Below are 13,161 nucleotides of genomic sequence, written 5' to 3' on the forward strand. Positions count from 1 at the left end.
AACTATAGACCTCATTGGTATCAGAGACTGGGAACTATAGACCTCATTGGTATCAGAGCCTGGGAACTATGGACCTCATTGGTATCAGAGACTGGGAACTATAGACCTCATTGGTATCAGAGCCTGGGAACTATGGACCTCATTGGTATCAGAGCCTGGGAACTATGGACCTCATCTAAAGCATTGGTATCAGAGCCTGGGAACTATAGACCTCATTGGTAACAGAGCCTGGGAACTATAGACCTCATTGGTAACAGAGCCTGGGAACTATGGACCTCATTGGTATCAGAGCCTGGGAACTATGGACCTCATTGGTATCAGAGCCTGGGAACTATGGACCTCATTGGTATCAGAGCCTGGGAACTATGGACCTCATTGGTAATCAGAGCCTGGGAACTATAGACCTCATTGGTATCAAAGCCTGGGAACTATGGACCTCATCTAAAGCATTGGTACCAGAGCCTGGGAACTATGGACCTCATCCAAAGCATCGGTATCAGAGCCTGGGAACTATAGACCTCATCTAAAGCATTGTTATCAGAGCCTGGGAACTATGGACGTCATTGGTATCAGAGCCTGGGAACTATATACCTCATTGGTATCAGAGCCTGGGAACTATGGACCTCATCTAAAACATTGGTATCAGAGCCTGGGAACTATGGACCTCATTGGTATCAGAGCCTGGGAACCTAGAGACCTCACTGGTATCAGAGCCTGGGAACTACTGACCTCATCTAAAGCATTGGTATCAGAGCCTGGGAACTATGGACCTCATCTAAAGCATTGGTATCAGAGCCTGGGAACTATGGAGCTCATTGGTATCAGAGCCTGGGAACTATGGAGCTCATTGGTATCAGAGCCTGGGAACTATGGACCTCATTGGTATCAGAGCCTGGGAACTATGGACCTCATTGGTATCAGAGCCTGGGAACTATGGACCTCATTGGTATCAGAGCCTGGGAACTATGGACCTCACTGGTATCAGAGCCTGGGAACTATAGACCTCATTGGTATCAGAGCCATGGGAACCATGGACCTCATCCAAAGCATTGGTATCAGAGCCTGGGAACTTCCGACGCCGACAGAGATGGCCGCCTCGCTTCGCGTTCCTAGGAAACTACGCAGTTTTTTTGTTTTTTTACGTGTTATTTCTTACATCGAAGAACTACTGAATATAAGAGCAGCGTCAACTCATCATCAGTACGACCAAGAATATGACTTTCCCGAAGCGGATCCTGTGTTCTGCCTTCCACCCAGGACAATGGAATGGATCCCAGCCTGCGACCCAAAACAACGATGTCGTAAAAGAGGCAAACGAAGCGGTCTTCTGGTCAGGCGCCGGAGACGGGCACATCGCACGCCACTCCCTAGCATACTACTCCAATGTCCAGTCTCTTGACATCAAGGTTGATGAAATCCGAGCAAGGGTAGCATTCCAGAGGGACATCAGGGACAGTAACGTTCTTTGCTTCACGGAAACATGGCTCACTCGAGAGACGCTATCGGAGTCGGTGCAGCCAGCTGGTTTCTCCACGCATCGCGCCGACAGAAACAATCTTCTGGTAAGAAGAGGGGCGGGGGCGTATGCTTTATGGTTAACGAGACGTGGTGCGGTCACAACAACATACAGGAACTCAAGTCCTTCTGTTCACCTGATTTAGAATTCCTCATAATCAAATGTCGACCGCATTATCTACCAAGGGAATTCTCTTCGATTATAATCACAGCCGTATATATTCCCCCCAAGCAGACACATCGACTAAATAACTTTTTTGCCCGCTTTGAGGACAATACAGTGCCACTGACACGGCCCGAAACCAAAACATGCAGACTCTCCTTCACTGCAGCCGAGGTGAGTAAAACATTTAAACGTGTTAACCCTCGCAAGGCTGCAGGCCCAGACGCCATCCCCAGCCGCGCCCTCAGAGCATGCGCAGACCAGCTGGCTGGTGTGTTTACGGACATATTCAATCAATCCTTATCCCAGTCTGCTGTTCCCACATGCTTCAAGAGGGCCACCATTGTTCCTGTTCCCAAGAAAGCTAAGGTAACTGAGCTAAACGACTACCGCCCCGTAGCACTCACTTCAGTCATCATGAAGTGCTTTTAGAGACTAGTCAAGGACCATATCACCTACCTGACACCCTAGACCCACTCCAATTTGCTTACCGCCCAAATAGGTCCACAGACGATGCAATCTCAACCACACTGCACACTGCCCTAACCCATCTGGACAAGAGGAATACCTATGTGAGAATGCTGCTCATCGACTACAGCTCAGCATTTAACACCATAGTACCCTCCAAACTCGTCATCAAGCTCGAGACCCTGGGTCTCGACCCCGCCCTGTGCAACTGGGTACTGGACTTCCTGACGGGCCACCCCCAGGTGGTGAGGGTAGGCAACAACATCTCCACCCCGCTGATCCTCAACACTGGGGCCCCACAAGGGTGCGTTCTGAGCCCTCTCCTGTACTCCCTGTTCACCCACGACTGCGTGGCCACGCACGCCTCCAACTCAATCATCAAGTTTGCGGACGACACAACAGTGGTAGGCTTGATTACCAACAACGACGAGACGGCCTACAGGGAGGAGGTGAGGGCCCTCGGAGTGTGGTGTCAGGAAAATAACCTCACACTCAACGTCAACAAAACTAAGGAGATGATTGTGGACTTCAGGAAACAGCAGAGGGAACACCCCCCTATCCACATCGATGGAACAGTAGTGGAGAGGGTAGTAAGTTTTAAGTTCCTCGGCGTACACATCACAGACAAACTGAATTGGTCCACCCACACAGACAGCATTGTGAAGAAGGCGCAGCAGCGCCTCTTCAACCTCAGGAGGCTGAAGAAATTCGGCTTGTCACCAAAAGCACTCACAAACTTCTACAGATGCACAATCGAGAGCATCCTGTCGGGCTGTATCACCGCTTGGTACGGCAACTGCTCCGCCCACAACCGTAAGGCTCTCCAGAGGGTAGTGAGGTCCGCACAACGCATCACCGGGGGCAAACTACCTGCCCTCCAGGACACCTACACCACCCGATGTCACAGGAAGGCCATAAACATCATCAAGGACAACAACCACCCGAGCCACTGCCTGTTCACCCCGCTATCATCCAGAAGGCGAGGTCAGTACAGGTGCATCAAAGCTGGGACCGAGACTGAAAAACAGCTTCTATCTATCTCAAGGCCATCAGACTGTTAAACAGCCACCACTAACATTGAGTGGCTGCTGATTAGTTTTGAAATTGTTAGCTAGATTACTCGTTGGTTATTACTGCATTGTCGGAACTAGAAGCACAAGCATTTCGCTACACTCGCATTAACATCTGCTAACCATGTGTATGTGACAAATAAAATTTGATTTGATTTGATATACCTCATTGGTATCAGAGCCTGGGAACTATGGACCTCATTGGTATCAGAGCCTGGGAACTATAGACCTCATCTAAAGCATTGTGGTTGCTCCAGCATGTCATTCCTCCCATAGAGCTAAATAGTTCCTGTACTCACTGATATGTTGAAGACCTCGGTGACGTCGTCCAGCAGCTGTACCCGGATAGAGACCTGTCGTCCTGGGGGCGTGGTTGGGGGTCGCTGACCTGGTTGCAGGGTAGACACCCCTAAACTCTCTGGGATCCCCAGCCTCTGGCCAGTCACCTCCCTGTCCACTGGCTCCACCATGGCACCTCAGTCAGCAGAATCAGCCTCTCTACTACCCTCACACACCTGGGTACAGACAGGGAGACACGTACAGGATCCACTCTGAAGGTTGATTTAGGTTGATTTAGTGTCTCAAACCAGGGAGTTTATTAGCAGGGCTATTTAGGGTGATTTAGTGTCTCAAACCAGGGAGTTTATAAGCAGGGCTATTTAGGTTGATTTAGTGTCTCAAACCAGGGAGTTTATTAGCAGGGCTATTTAGGGTGATTTAGTGTCTCAAACCAGGGAGTTTATTAGCAGGGCTATTTAGGGTGATTTAGTGTCTCAAACCAGGGAGTTTATTAGCAGGGCTATTTAGGGTGATTTAGTGTCTCAAACCAGGGAGTTTATTAGCAGGGCTATTTAGGTTGTTCATTTAGTGTCTCAAACAAGGGAGTTTATTAGCAGGGCTATTTAGGGTGATTTAGTGTCTCAAACCAGGGAGTTTATTAGCAGGGCTATTTAGGGTGATTGAGTGTCTCAAACCAGGGAGTTTATTAGCATTCTTCATCATGACGGCAAAATGTTATTATTGACAATGAAAGAAGTGGGAATGTTATTCCTTTGTTTTTTAATTGCTACATTTAATATCAATATAGTATTAAATAAATAGTTTTCCAGATTGTATTTTGGCGACGCAAATATTGGGTCAAGACTGAGACAACCTGGTTGAATTTGGGTCCTGAGGCACAACCAGCTGAGAACCACTGCTTTAGAGGGCAGAGTGTTGTTTTTGATACTAACAACCTATAAATGTTGTTGTGTCCATCTATTCTCTTGCTACAGCTTTTTTTAGTTACAGTAGTTCCATTGATGTTTCAGGAAGCAAGCAGCCCTCCCAGTCTGGATGGACAGAGACAGAGAACAGAGACCCAGCCGGAGCAGCAAGGCCATGGCCTGTTTCAGGAAGCAAGCAGCCCTCCCAGTCTGGGTGGACAGAGACAGAGAACAGAGACCCAGCCGGAGCAGCAAGGCCATGGCCTGTTTCAGGAAGCAAGCAGCCCTCCCAGTCTGGGTGGACAGAGACAGAGAACAGAGACCCAGCCGGAGCAGCAAGGCCATGGCCTGTTTCCAGAACAGACACAGGTTGCCATGGGAATATAAGTATTCAGCCCAAAAAAGGACAGACAATTACTGTGAGAACCAGGTCAGATACAGTCTGTCTGTAACCGTATGAACCAGGCCAGATACAGTACTTCCCTGTCTAAACCAGGCTAGATGCAGTACTTCCCTGTCTAAACCAGGCCAGATGCAGTACTTCCCTGTCTAAACCAGGCCAGATGCAGTACTTCCCTGTCTAAACCAGGCCAGATGCAGTACTTCCCTGTCTAAACCAGGCCAGATGCAGTACTTCCCTGTCTAAACCAGGCCAGATGCAGTACTTCCCTGTCTAAACCAGGCCAGATGCAGTACTTCCCTGTCTAAACCAGGCCAGATGCAGTACTTCCCTGTCTAAACCAGGCCAGATGCAGTACTTCCCTGTCTAAACCAGGCCAGATGCAGTACTTCCCTGTCTAAACCAGGCCAGATGCAGTACTTCCCTGTCTAAACCAGGCCAGATGCAGTACTTCCCTGTCTAAACCAGGCCAGATGCAGTACTTCCCTGTCTAAACCAGGCCAGATGCAGTACTTCCCTGTCTAAACCAGGCCAGATGCAGTACTTCCCTGTCTAAACCAGGCCAGATGCAGTACTTCCCTGTCTAAACCAGGCCAGATGCAGTACTTCCCTGTCTAAACCAGGCCAGATAGAGGACTTCTCTTTCTGAATCAGAGAGCACTTCATCTGAGGGAGTGAACCCCATCGGGGGTCAGTGACCTAACAGCTAACACAGCAACATTTCAGCCAGCTTGCAGGTGAGTCACTAGACTCCTCCATGACGACGAAACAAGTCTAGAAAACCCAATGGTATTTTAGCTGGGACAGACTAAACCAGAAGGTAACGTTGATATAGACAGACACACAGAGGGATTAAAGGAGGTTGAAGGATGAGACAGAGCATACCTCTGTCCCTCAGCCCTCAGGCCATCCTCCTCAACGTCAGCGGAACCACAGCCCTGCTCATTGGCCCCCTGGAGGGGTCGACACTAACATAGCCAACGGAGATCCGGAACCACAGCCCTGCTCCTCAACCCCCTGGAGGGGTCGACACTAACGGAGCCAACGGAGATGCGGAACCACAGCCCTGCTCCTCAACCCCCTGGAGGGGTCGACACTAACGGAGCCAACAGAGATGCGGAACCACAGCCCTGCTCATCGGCCCCCTGGAGGGGTCGACACTAACGGAGCCAACGGAGATGCGGAACCACAGCCCTCCTCCTCGACCCCCTGAAGGGGTTGACACTAACGGAGCCAAAGGAGATCCGGAACCACAGCCCTGCTCCTCACACTAACGAAGCCAACGGAGATCCGGACCCACAGCCCTGCTCCTCGACCCCCTGGAGGGGTCGACACTAACGGAGCCAACGGAGATCCGGACCCACAGCCCTGCTCCTCGACCCCCTGGAGGGGTCGACACTAACGGAGCCAACGGAGATGCGGAACCACAGCCCTGCTCCTCGACCCCCTGGAGGGGTCGACACTAACGGAGCCAACGGAGATCCGTTTGCACGGTCGCTCTGTCTACCTACATGTGTGCGACTGAATGTTTGGAACACAACACAAACGGAGAGCACATTACTGTCTACAAAACACAACGTTCCAAATCAGTGAGGTCATCAATCCCAGACCAGATCAGACATGACCGGGCTGAATTAATCTCATCCTATACAAGTTCCTTCCAACATTCTCCTGTTGAAATCATCTAAAGACTAAATAGGTGACAGCATCATAGGTTGAGGGATTTGACAGACGACAGAACATGCGACCTTCCGAGAAAAATAGCCGTATTTCAGCTACAGTAGATCCCCAGAGATAAGTCAGTATTTCAGCTACAGTAGATCCCCAGAGATAAGTCAGTATTTCAGCTACAGTAGATCCCCAGAGATAAGTCAGTATTTCAGCTACAGTAGATCCCCAGAGACAAGTCAGTATTTCAGCTACAGTAGATCCCCAGGGATAAGTCAGTATTTCAGCTACAGTAGAACCCTGGTCAAAAGGATCCAAAATGGCACACTATTCCCTATGGACCCTGGTCAAAAGGATCCAAAATGGCACCCTATTCCCTATGGACCCTGGTCAAAAGCCTCCAAAATGGCACCCTATTCCCTATGGGCCCTGGTCAAAAGCCTCCAAAATGGCACCCTATTCCCATGGACCCTGGTCGAAAGGATCCAAAATGGCACCCTATTCCCTATGGGCATTGGTCAAAAGCCTCCAAAATGGCACCCTATTCCGTATGGGCTCTGGTCCAAAGCCTCCAAAATGGCACCCTATTCCCTATGGGCATTGGTCAAAACCATCCAAAATGGCACCCTATTCCCTATGGGCATTGGTCAAAAGTCTCCAAAATGGCACCCATTTCCCTATGGGCCCTGGTCCAAAGCCTCCAAAATGGCACCCTATTCCCTATGGGCATTGGTCAAAACCATCCATGGGGAATACAACAAAACCACTAAATCAGGCATTCAGAGCAGCAAAATCACTACACCGGGCATTCAGAGCAGCAAAATCACTACACCGGGCATTCAGAGCAGCAAAACCACTACACCGGGCCTTCAGAGCAGCAAAATCACTACACCGGGCCTTCAGAGCAGCAAAACCACTACACCGGGCCTTCAGAGCAGCAAAACCACTACACCGGGCCTTCAGAGCAGCAAAACCACTACACCGGGCCTTCAGAGCAGCAAAACCACTACACCGGGCCTTCAGAGCAGCAAAACCACTACACCGGGCCTTCAGAGCAGCAAAACCACTACACCGGGCCTTCAGAGCAGCAAAACCACTACACCGGGCCTTCAGAGCAGCAAAACCACTACACCGGGCCTTCAGAGCAGCAAAATCACTACACCGGGCCTTCAGAGCAGCAAAATCACTACACCGGGCCTTCAGAGCAGCAAAACCACTACACCGGGCCTTCAGAGCAGCAAAACCACTACACCGGGCATTCAGAGCAGCAAAACCACTACACCGGGCCTTCAGAGCAGCAAAACCACTACACCGGGCATTCAGAGCAGCAAAACCACTACACCGGGCCTTCAGAGCAGCAAAACCACTACACCGGGCCTTCAGAGCAGCAAAACCACTACATCGGGCATTCAGAGCAGCAAAACCACTACACCACGCAGGCTATGTGCACACTGCCCACAAAATGAGAAACTGAGCTGCACTTCCTAACCTCCTGCCCAATGTATGACCATATTAGAGACACATATTTCCCTCAGATTACACAGATCCACAAAGAATTCAAAAACAAACCCAATCTTGATAAACTCCCATATCTACTGGGTGAAATACCACAGTGTGCCATCACAGCAGCAAGATTTGTGACCTGTTGCCACAAGAAAAGGGCAACCAGTGAAGAACAAACACCATTGTAAATACAACCCATATTTATGCTTATTTATTTTCCCTTCTGCACTTTAACCATTTGAACATAATATGACGTTTGAAATGTGTTTATTGTTTTGGTACTTTTGTGAGTGGAATGTTTACTGGGGAAAAAGAGACGTTTATTTCACCTCTGTTCATTATCTATTTCACTCGCTTTGGCAACGTATACATGTTTCCCATACCAATAAAGCCCTTCGAATTGAGAGAGAGGGAGGGACAGGCACAGCACCATAAACACATTGAGAGACAGAGAGAGACAGAGAGAGAGAGTGAGACAGAGAGAGACAGAGAGAGAGAGAGAGAGAGAGTTACAGATCCATACAGATATGGAGCCTCCATCCTACTAAACTACACTGTAGTAGTTACAGATCCATACAGCCTCCATCCTACTAAACTACACTGTAGTAGTTACAGATCCATACAGCCTCCATCCTACCAAACTACACTGTAGCAGTTACAGATCCATACAGCTATGGAGCCTCCATCCTACAAAACTACACTGTAGTAGTTACAGATCCATACAGCTATGGAGCCTCCATCCTACTAAACTACACTGTAGTAGTTACAGATTCATACAGCCTCCATCCTACTAAACTACACTGTAGCAGTTACAGATCCATACAGCCTCCATCCTACTAAACTACACTGTAGTAGTTACAGATCCATACAGCCTCCATCCTACCAAACTACACTGTAGTAGTTACAGATCCATACAGCTATGGAGCCTCCATCCTACTAAACTACACTGTAGTAGTTACAGATCCATACAGCCTCCATCCTACTAAACTACACTGTAGTAGTTACAGATCCATACAGCCTCCATCCTACCAAACTACACTGTAGTAGTTACAGATCCATACAGCTATGGAGCCTTCATCCTACTAAACTACACTGTAGCAGTTACAGACCCATACAGCCTCCATCCTACTAAACTACACTGTAGCAGTTACAGATCCATAAAGCCATGGAGCCTCCATCCTACTAAACTACACTGTAGTAGTTACAGATCCATACAGCCTCCATCCTACTAAACTACACTGTAGCAGTTACAGATCCATACAGCCTCCATCCTACTAAACTACACTGTAGCAGTTACAGATCCATACAGCCTCCATCCTACTAAACTACACTGTAGCAGTTACAGATCCATACAGCCTCCATCATACTAAACTACACTGTAGCAGTTACAGATCCATACAGCCTCCATCCTACTAAACTACACTGTAGCAGTTACAGATCCATACAGCCTCCATCCTACTAAACTACACTGTAGCAGTTACAGATCCATACAGCCTCCATCCTACTAAACTACACTGTAGTAGTTACAGATCCATACAGCCTCCATCCTACTAAACTACACTGTAGCAGTTACAGATCCATACAAACTCCATCCTACTAAACTACACTGTAGTAGTTACAGATCCATACAGCCTCCATCCTACTAAACTACACTGTAGTAGTTACAGATCCATACAGCTATGGAGCCTCCATCCTACTAAACAACACTGTAGCAGTTACAGATCCATACAGCCTCCATCCTACTAAACTACACTGTAGCAGTTACAGATCCATACAGCCTCCATCCTACTAAACTACACTGTAGTAGTTACAGATCCATACAGCCTCCATTCTACCAAACTACACTGTAGTAGTTACAGATCCATACAGCTATGGAGCCTCCATCCTACTAAACTACACTGTAGCAGTTACAGACCCATACAGCCTCCATCCTACTAAACTACACTGTAGCAGTTACAGATCCATACAGCTATGGAGCCTCCATCCTACTAAACTACACTGTAGCAGTTACAGATCCATACAGCCTCCATCCTACTAAACTACACTGTAGCAGTTACAGATCCATACAGCCTCCATCCTACTAAACTACACTGTAGCAGTTACAGATCCATACAGCTATGGAGCCTCCATCCTACTAAACTACACTGTAGCAGTTACAGACCCATACAGCCTCCATCCTACTAAACTACACTGTAGCAGTTACAGATCCATACAGCTATGGAGCCTCCATCCTACTAAACTACACTGTAGCAGTTACAGATCCATACAGCCTCCATCCTACTAAACTACACTGTAGCAGTTACAGATCCATACAGCCTCCATCCTACTAAACTACACTGTAGCAGTTACAGACCCATACAGCCTCCATCCTACTAAACTACACTGTAGCAGTTACAGATCCATACAGCCTCCATCCTAATAAACTACACTGTAGCAGTTACAGATCCATACAGCTATGGAGCCTCCATCCTACTAAACTACACTGTAGTAGTTACAGATCCATACAGCTATGGAGCCTCCATCCTACTAAACTACACTGTAGTAGTTACAGATCCATACAGCCTCCATCCTACCAAACTACACTGTAGTAGTTACAGATCCATACAGCTATGGAGCCTTCATCCTACTAAACTACACTGTAGCAGTAACAGACCCATACAGCCTCCATCCTACTAAACTACACTGTAGCAGTTACAGATCCATACAGCCATGGAGCCTCCATCCTACTAAACTACACTGTAGCAGTTACAGATCCATACAGCCTCCATCCTACTAAACTACACTGTAGCAGTTACAGATCCATACAGCCATGGAGCCTCCATCCTACTAAACTACACTGTAGCAGTTACAGATCCATACAGCCATGGAGCCTCCATCCTACTAAACTAAACTGTAGCAGTTACAGATCCATACAGCCTCCATCCTACTAAACTACACTGTAGCAGTTACAGATCCATACAGCCTCCATCCTACTAAACTACACTGTAGCAGTTACAGATCCATACAGCCTCCATCCTACTAAACTACACTGTAGTAGTTACAGATCCATACAGCCTCCATCCTACTAAACTACACTGTAGTAGTTACAGATCCATACAGCCTCCATCCTACTAAACTACACTGTAGCAGTTACAGATCCATACAGCCTCCATCCTACTAAACTACACTGTAGTAGTTACAGATCCATACAGCCTCCATCCTACTAAACTACACTGTAGTAGTTACAGATCCATACAGCTATGGAGCCTCCATCCTACTAAACTACACTGTAGTAGTTACAGATCCATACAGCTATGGGGCCTCCATCCTACTAAACTACACTGTAGCAGTTACAGATCCATACAGCCTCCATCCTACTAAACTACACTGTAGCAGTTACAGATCCATACAGCCTCCATCCTACTAAACTACACTGTAGTAGTTACAGATCCATACAGCTATGGAGCCTCCATCCTACTAAACTACACTGTAGCAGTTACAGATCCATACAGCCTCCATCCTACTAAACTACACTGTAGTAGTTACAGATCCATACAGCTATGGAGCCTCCATCCTACTAAACTACACTGTAGCAGTTACAGATCCATACAGCCTCCATCCTACTAAACTACACTGTAGCAGTTACAGATCCATACAGCCTCCATCCTACTAAACTACACTGTAGTAGTTACAGATCCATACAGCGCTGTGTTAATTAGCTATCTATCATGCTCTGAACAGCTGGTAGTAAAGGGGGAAGTGTCGTGGAAGTGTAGATTCCTCGGATTGAGGCCGCCATAGCTGTATAAATCTGTGCAGAAACTGTTACAGTATATTTTTTCATTTTGAACGATTCTTTCTTGCTGATGTTTCGAAAAGTCATAAAGCAAGCTATGATTGGCGTTTCTAAATTATTATTGACGTTTCACAACATTGTAAAAAGTCGGGATTGTAGTTGAGAAGTGTAGGGAGAAGGCAGGATGTCTTCTCGAGTTTGAGAGGTAATGTTACTTCTACTGACTCTTATGTGTAACGGGAACTGAGTAATGATCAAGGCGAAAACCCATCAACTCATACTGCGAACACATGGTGTTAGCCAAAGCCCCAAAACAAATATTACTTTATAGGCTACCCCTGTCTTGGATAATGTGGCTATTCACCATGATCCTGTTGGACGAGTACCTTATATAACACACACATCTATTATATTCCAACTGGAGTACATCTGTAAATTCAGACAATTCAATGGAGAGAGAGAATTAACTGGCAAACCGTAGGAATTAGAGGTAAAGGAAAAATACAGAACATGATTGACATTGGTTTTCCACTTGCATTTAAAATAGTACGGCTGTCTACCATCTAGCCGACACGGTCAGGTCAGGGTGCTCAGGTAACCTAAAAGACATAAAAGACGCCCGTTCCTTTCTTACCCTTTTTCCTTCCGATTTGTCCACGTGTATATTTTCCAACAGTGTGTTGACCGAGGTGCGTTCCTTTACGATCCAACTGCGCTGACTTGAAGCATTTTAAAGTTTCAGAAAGGAGAAGCGGCTCTAAAACGCTGATTCTTCCTGGTCGCCATATCGGCTCGACTGACTGACGGCTAACAAACACTGCGTTACGCAGACTTCCATTGAGTTTATTACAGTCGTAACTGCACTACAACTCAGCTGGTGTCCTTTGTATCAGGCCTCTAGAGTAGGAGCAATAGTACCACATAGTGGCTTCCCATAAGCATGACCATAGTTGGGCCAGTTCAAAGTCAACCACTATAATAGACCCATATCCTATGGGACCAATGGAGTAGAATAGAAGAAGTCCAACTTTATCTAGAGAGACGAGTAAATACAAACACAGCCTCTTCAAACAGTCACAAAAAAAGAGGGTCATGGCCAGTACGGGTATCGAACCCGCGACCTTCGCGTTATTAGCACGACGCTCTAACCAACTGAGCTAACCGGCCAAGTGAACACAGTGGAACACATTTAGTCTTTTATCCGGTAAAAAACACCCGTTTGCTTTTTATAAACGCTACAATAGCATTATCGGCTCATCTAGATTTCAACGTATTCTCCAAACAGTTACATAATATCATGATTCTTATCATGTTATGATATCACATGTAGTAAATTGCTCGGTGGAAATGTCGTGAACGGTGTTGTTTGAGCCCTCTGCTCCGTTCCCACGTCG

General features: G+C 47.2%; 1 protein-coding gene and 1 non-coding gene across 3 annotated transcripts in view; both read right to left on the minus strand.

Moving 5' to 3' along the window:
* Positions 1–12,737, minus strand: part of LOC139372813 (FERM, ARHGEF and pleckstrin domain-containing protein 1-like) — a 114,711-nt gene extending 101,974 nt beyond the window's left edge. For both annotated transcript variants that reach the window (XM_071112619.1, XM_071112618.1), the window contains exons 1-2: positions 12,402–12,737; positions 3,516–3,731 (exon numbers count right to left, since the gene is read on the minus strand). In XM_071112619.1, coding sequence (XP_070968720.1) covers positions 3,516–3,686 — 171 coding nt within the window. In that variant the 5' untranslated portion in view covers positions 3,687–3,731; positions 12,402–12,737. The remainder of the gene's footprint in view (positions 1–3,515; positions 3,732–12,401) is intronic.
* Positions 12,738–12,860: 123 nt separating this feature from the next.
* On the minus strand, positions 12,861–12,934 carry trnai-aau (transfer RNA isoleucine (anticodon AAU)). Its single transcript has one exon. It is a non-coding gene; the product is annotated as a tRNA-Ile (tRNA).
* Between the last annotated feature and the right edge of the window lie 227 nt (positions 12,935–13,161).

Source organism: Oncorhynchus clarkii, chromosome 18, assembly GCF_045791955.1.
Source record: "Oncorhynchus clarkii lewisi isolate Uvic-CL-2024 chromosome 18, UVic_Ocla_1.0, whole genome shotgun sequence".
NCBI classification, from domain to species: domain Eukaryota; kingdom Metazoa; phylum Chordata; class Actinopteri; order Salmoniformes; family Salmonidae; genus Oncorhynchus; species Oncorhynchus clarkii.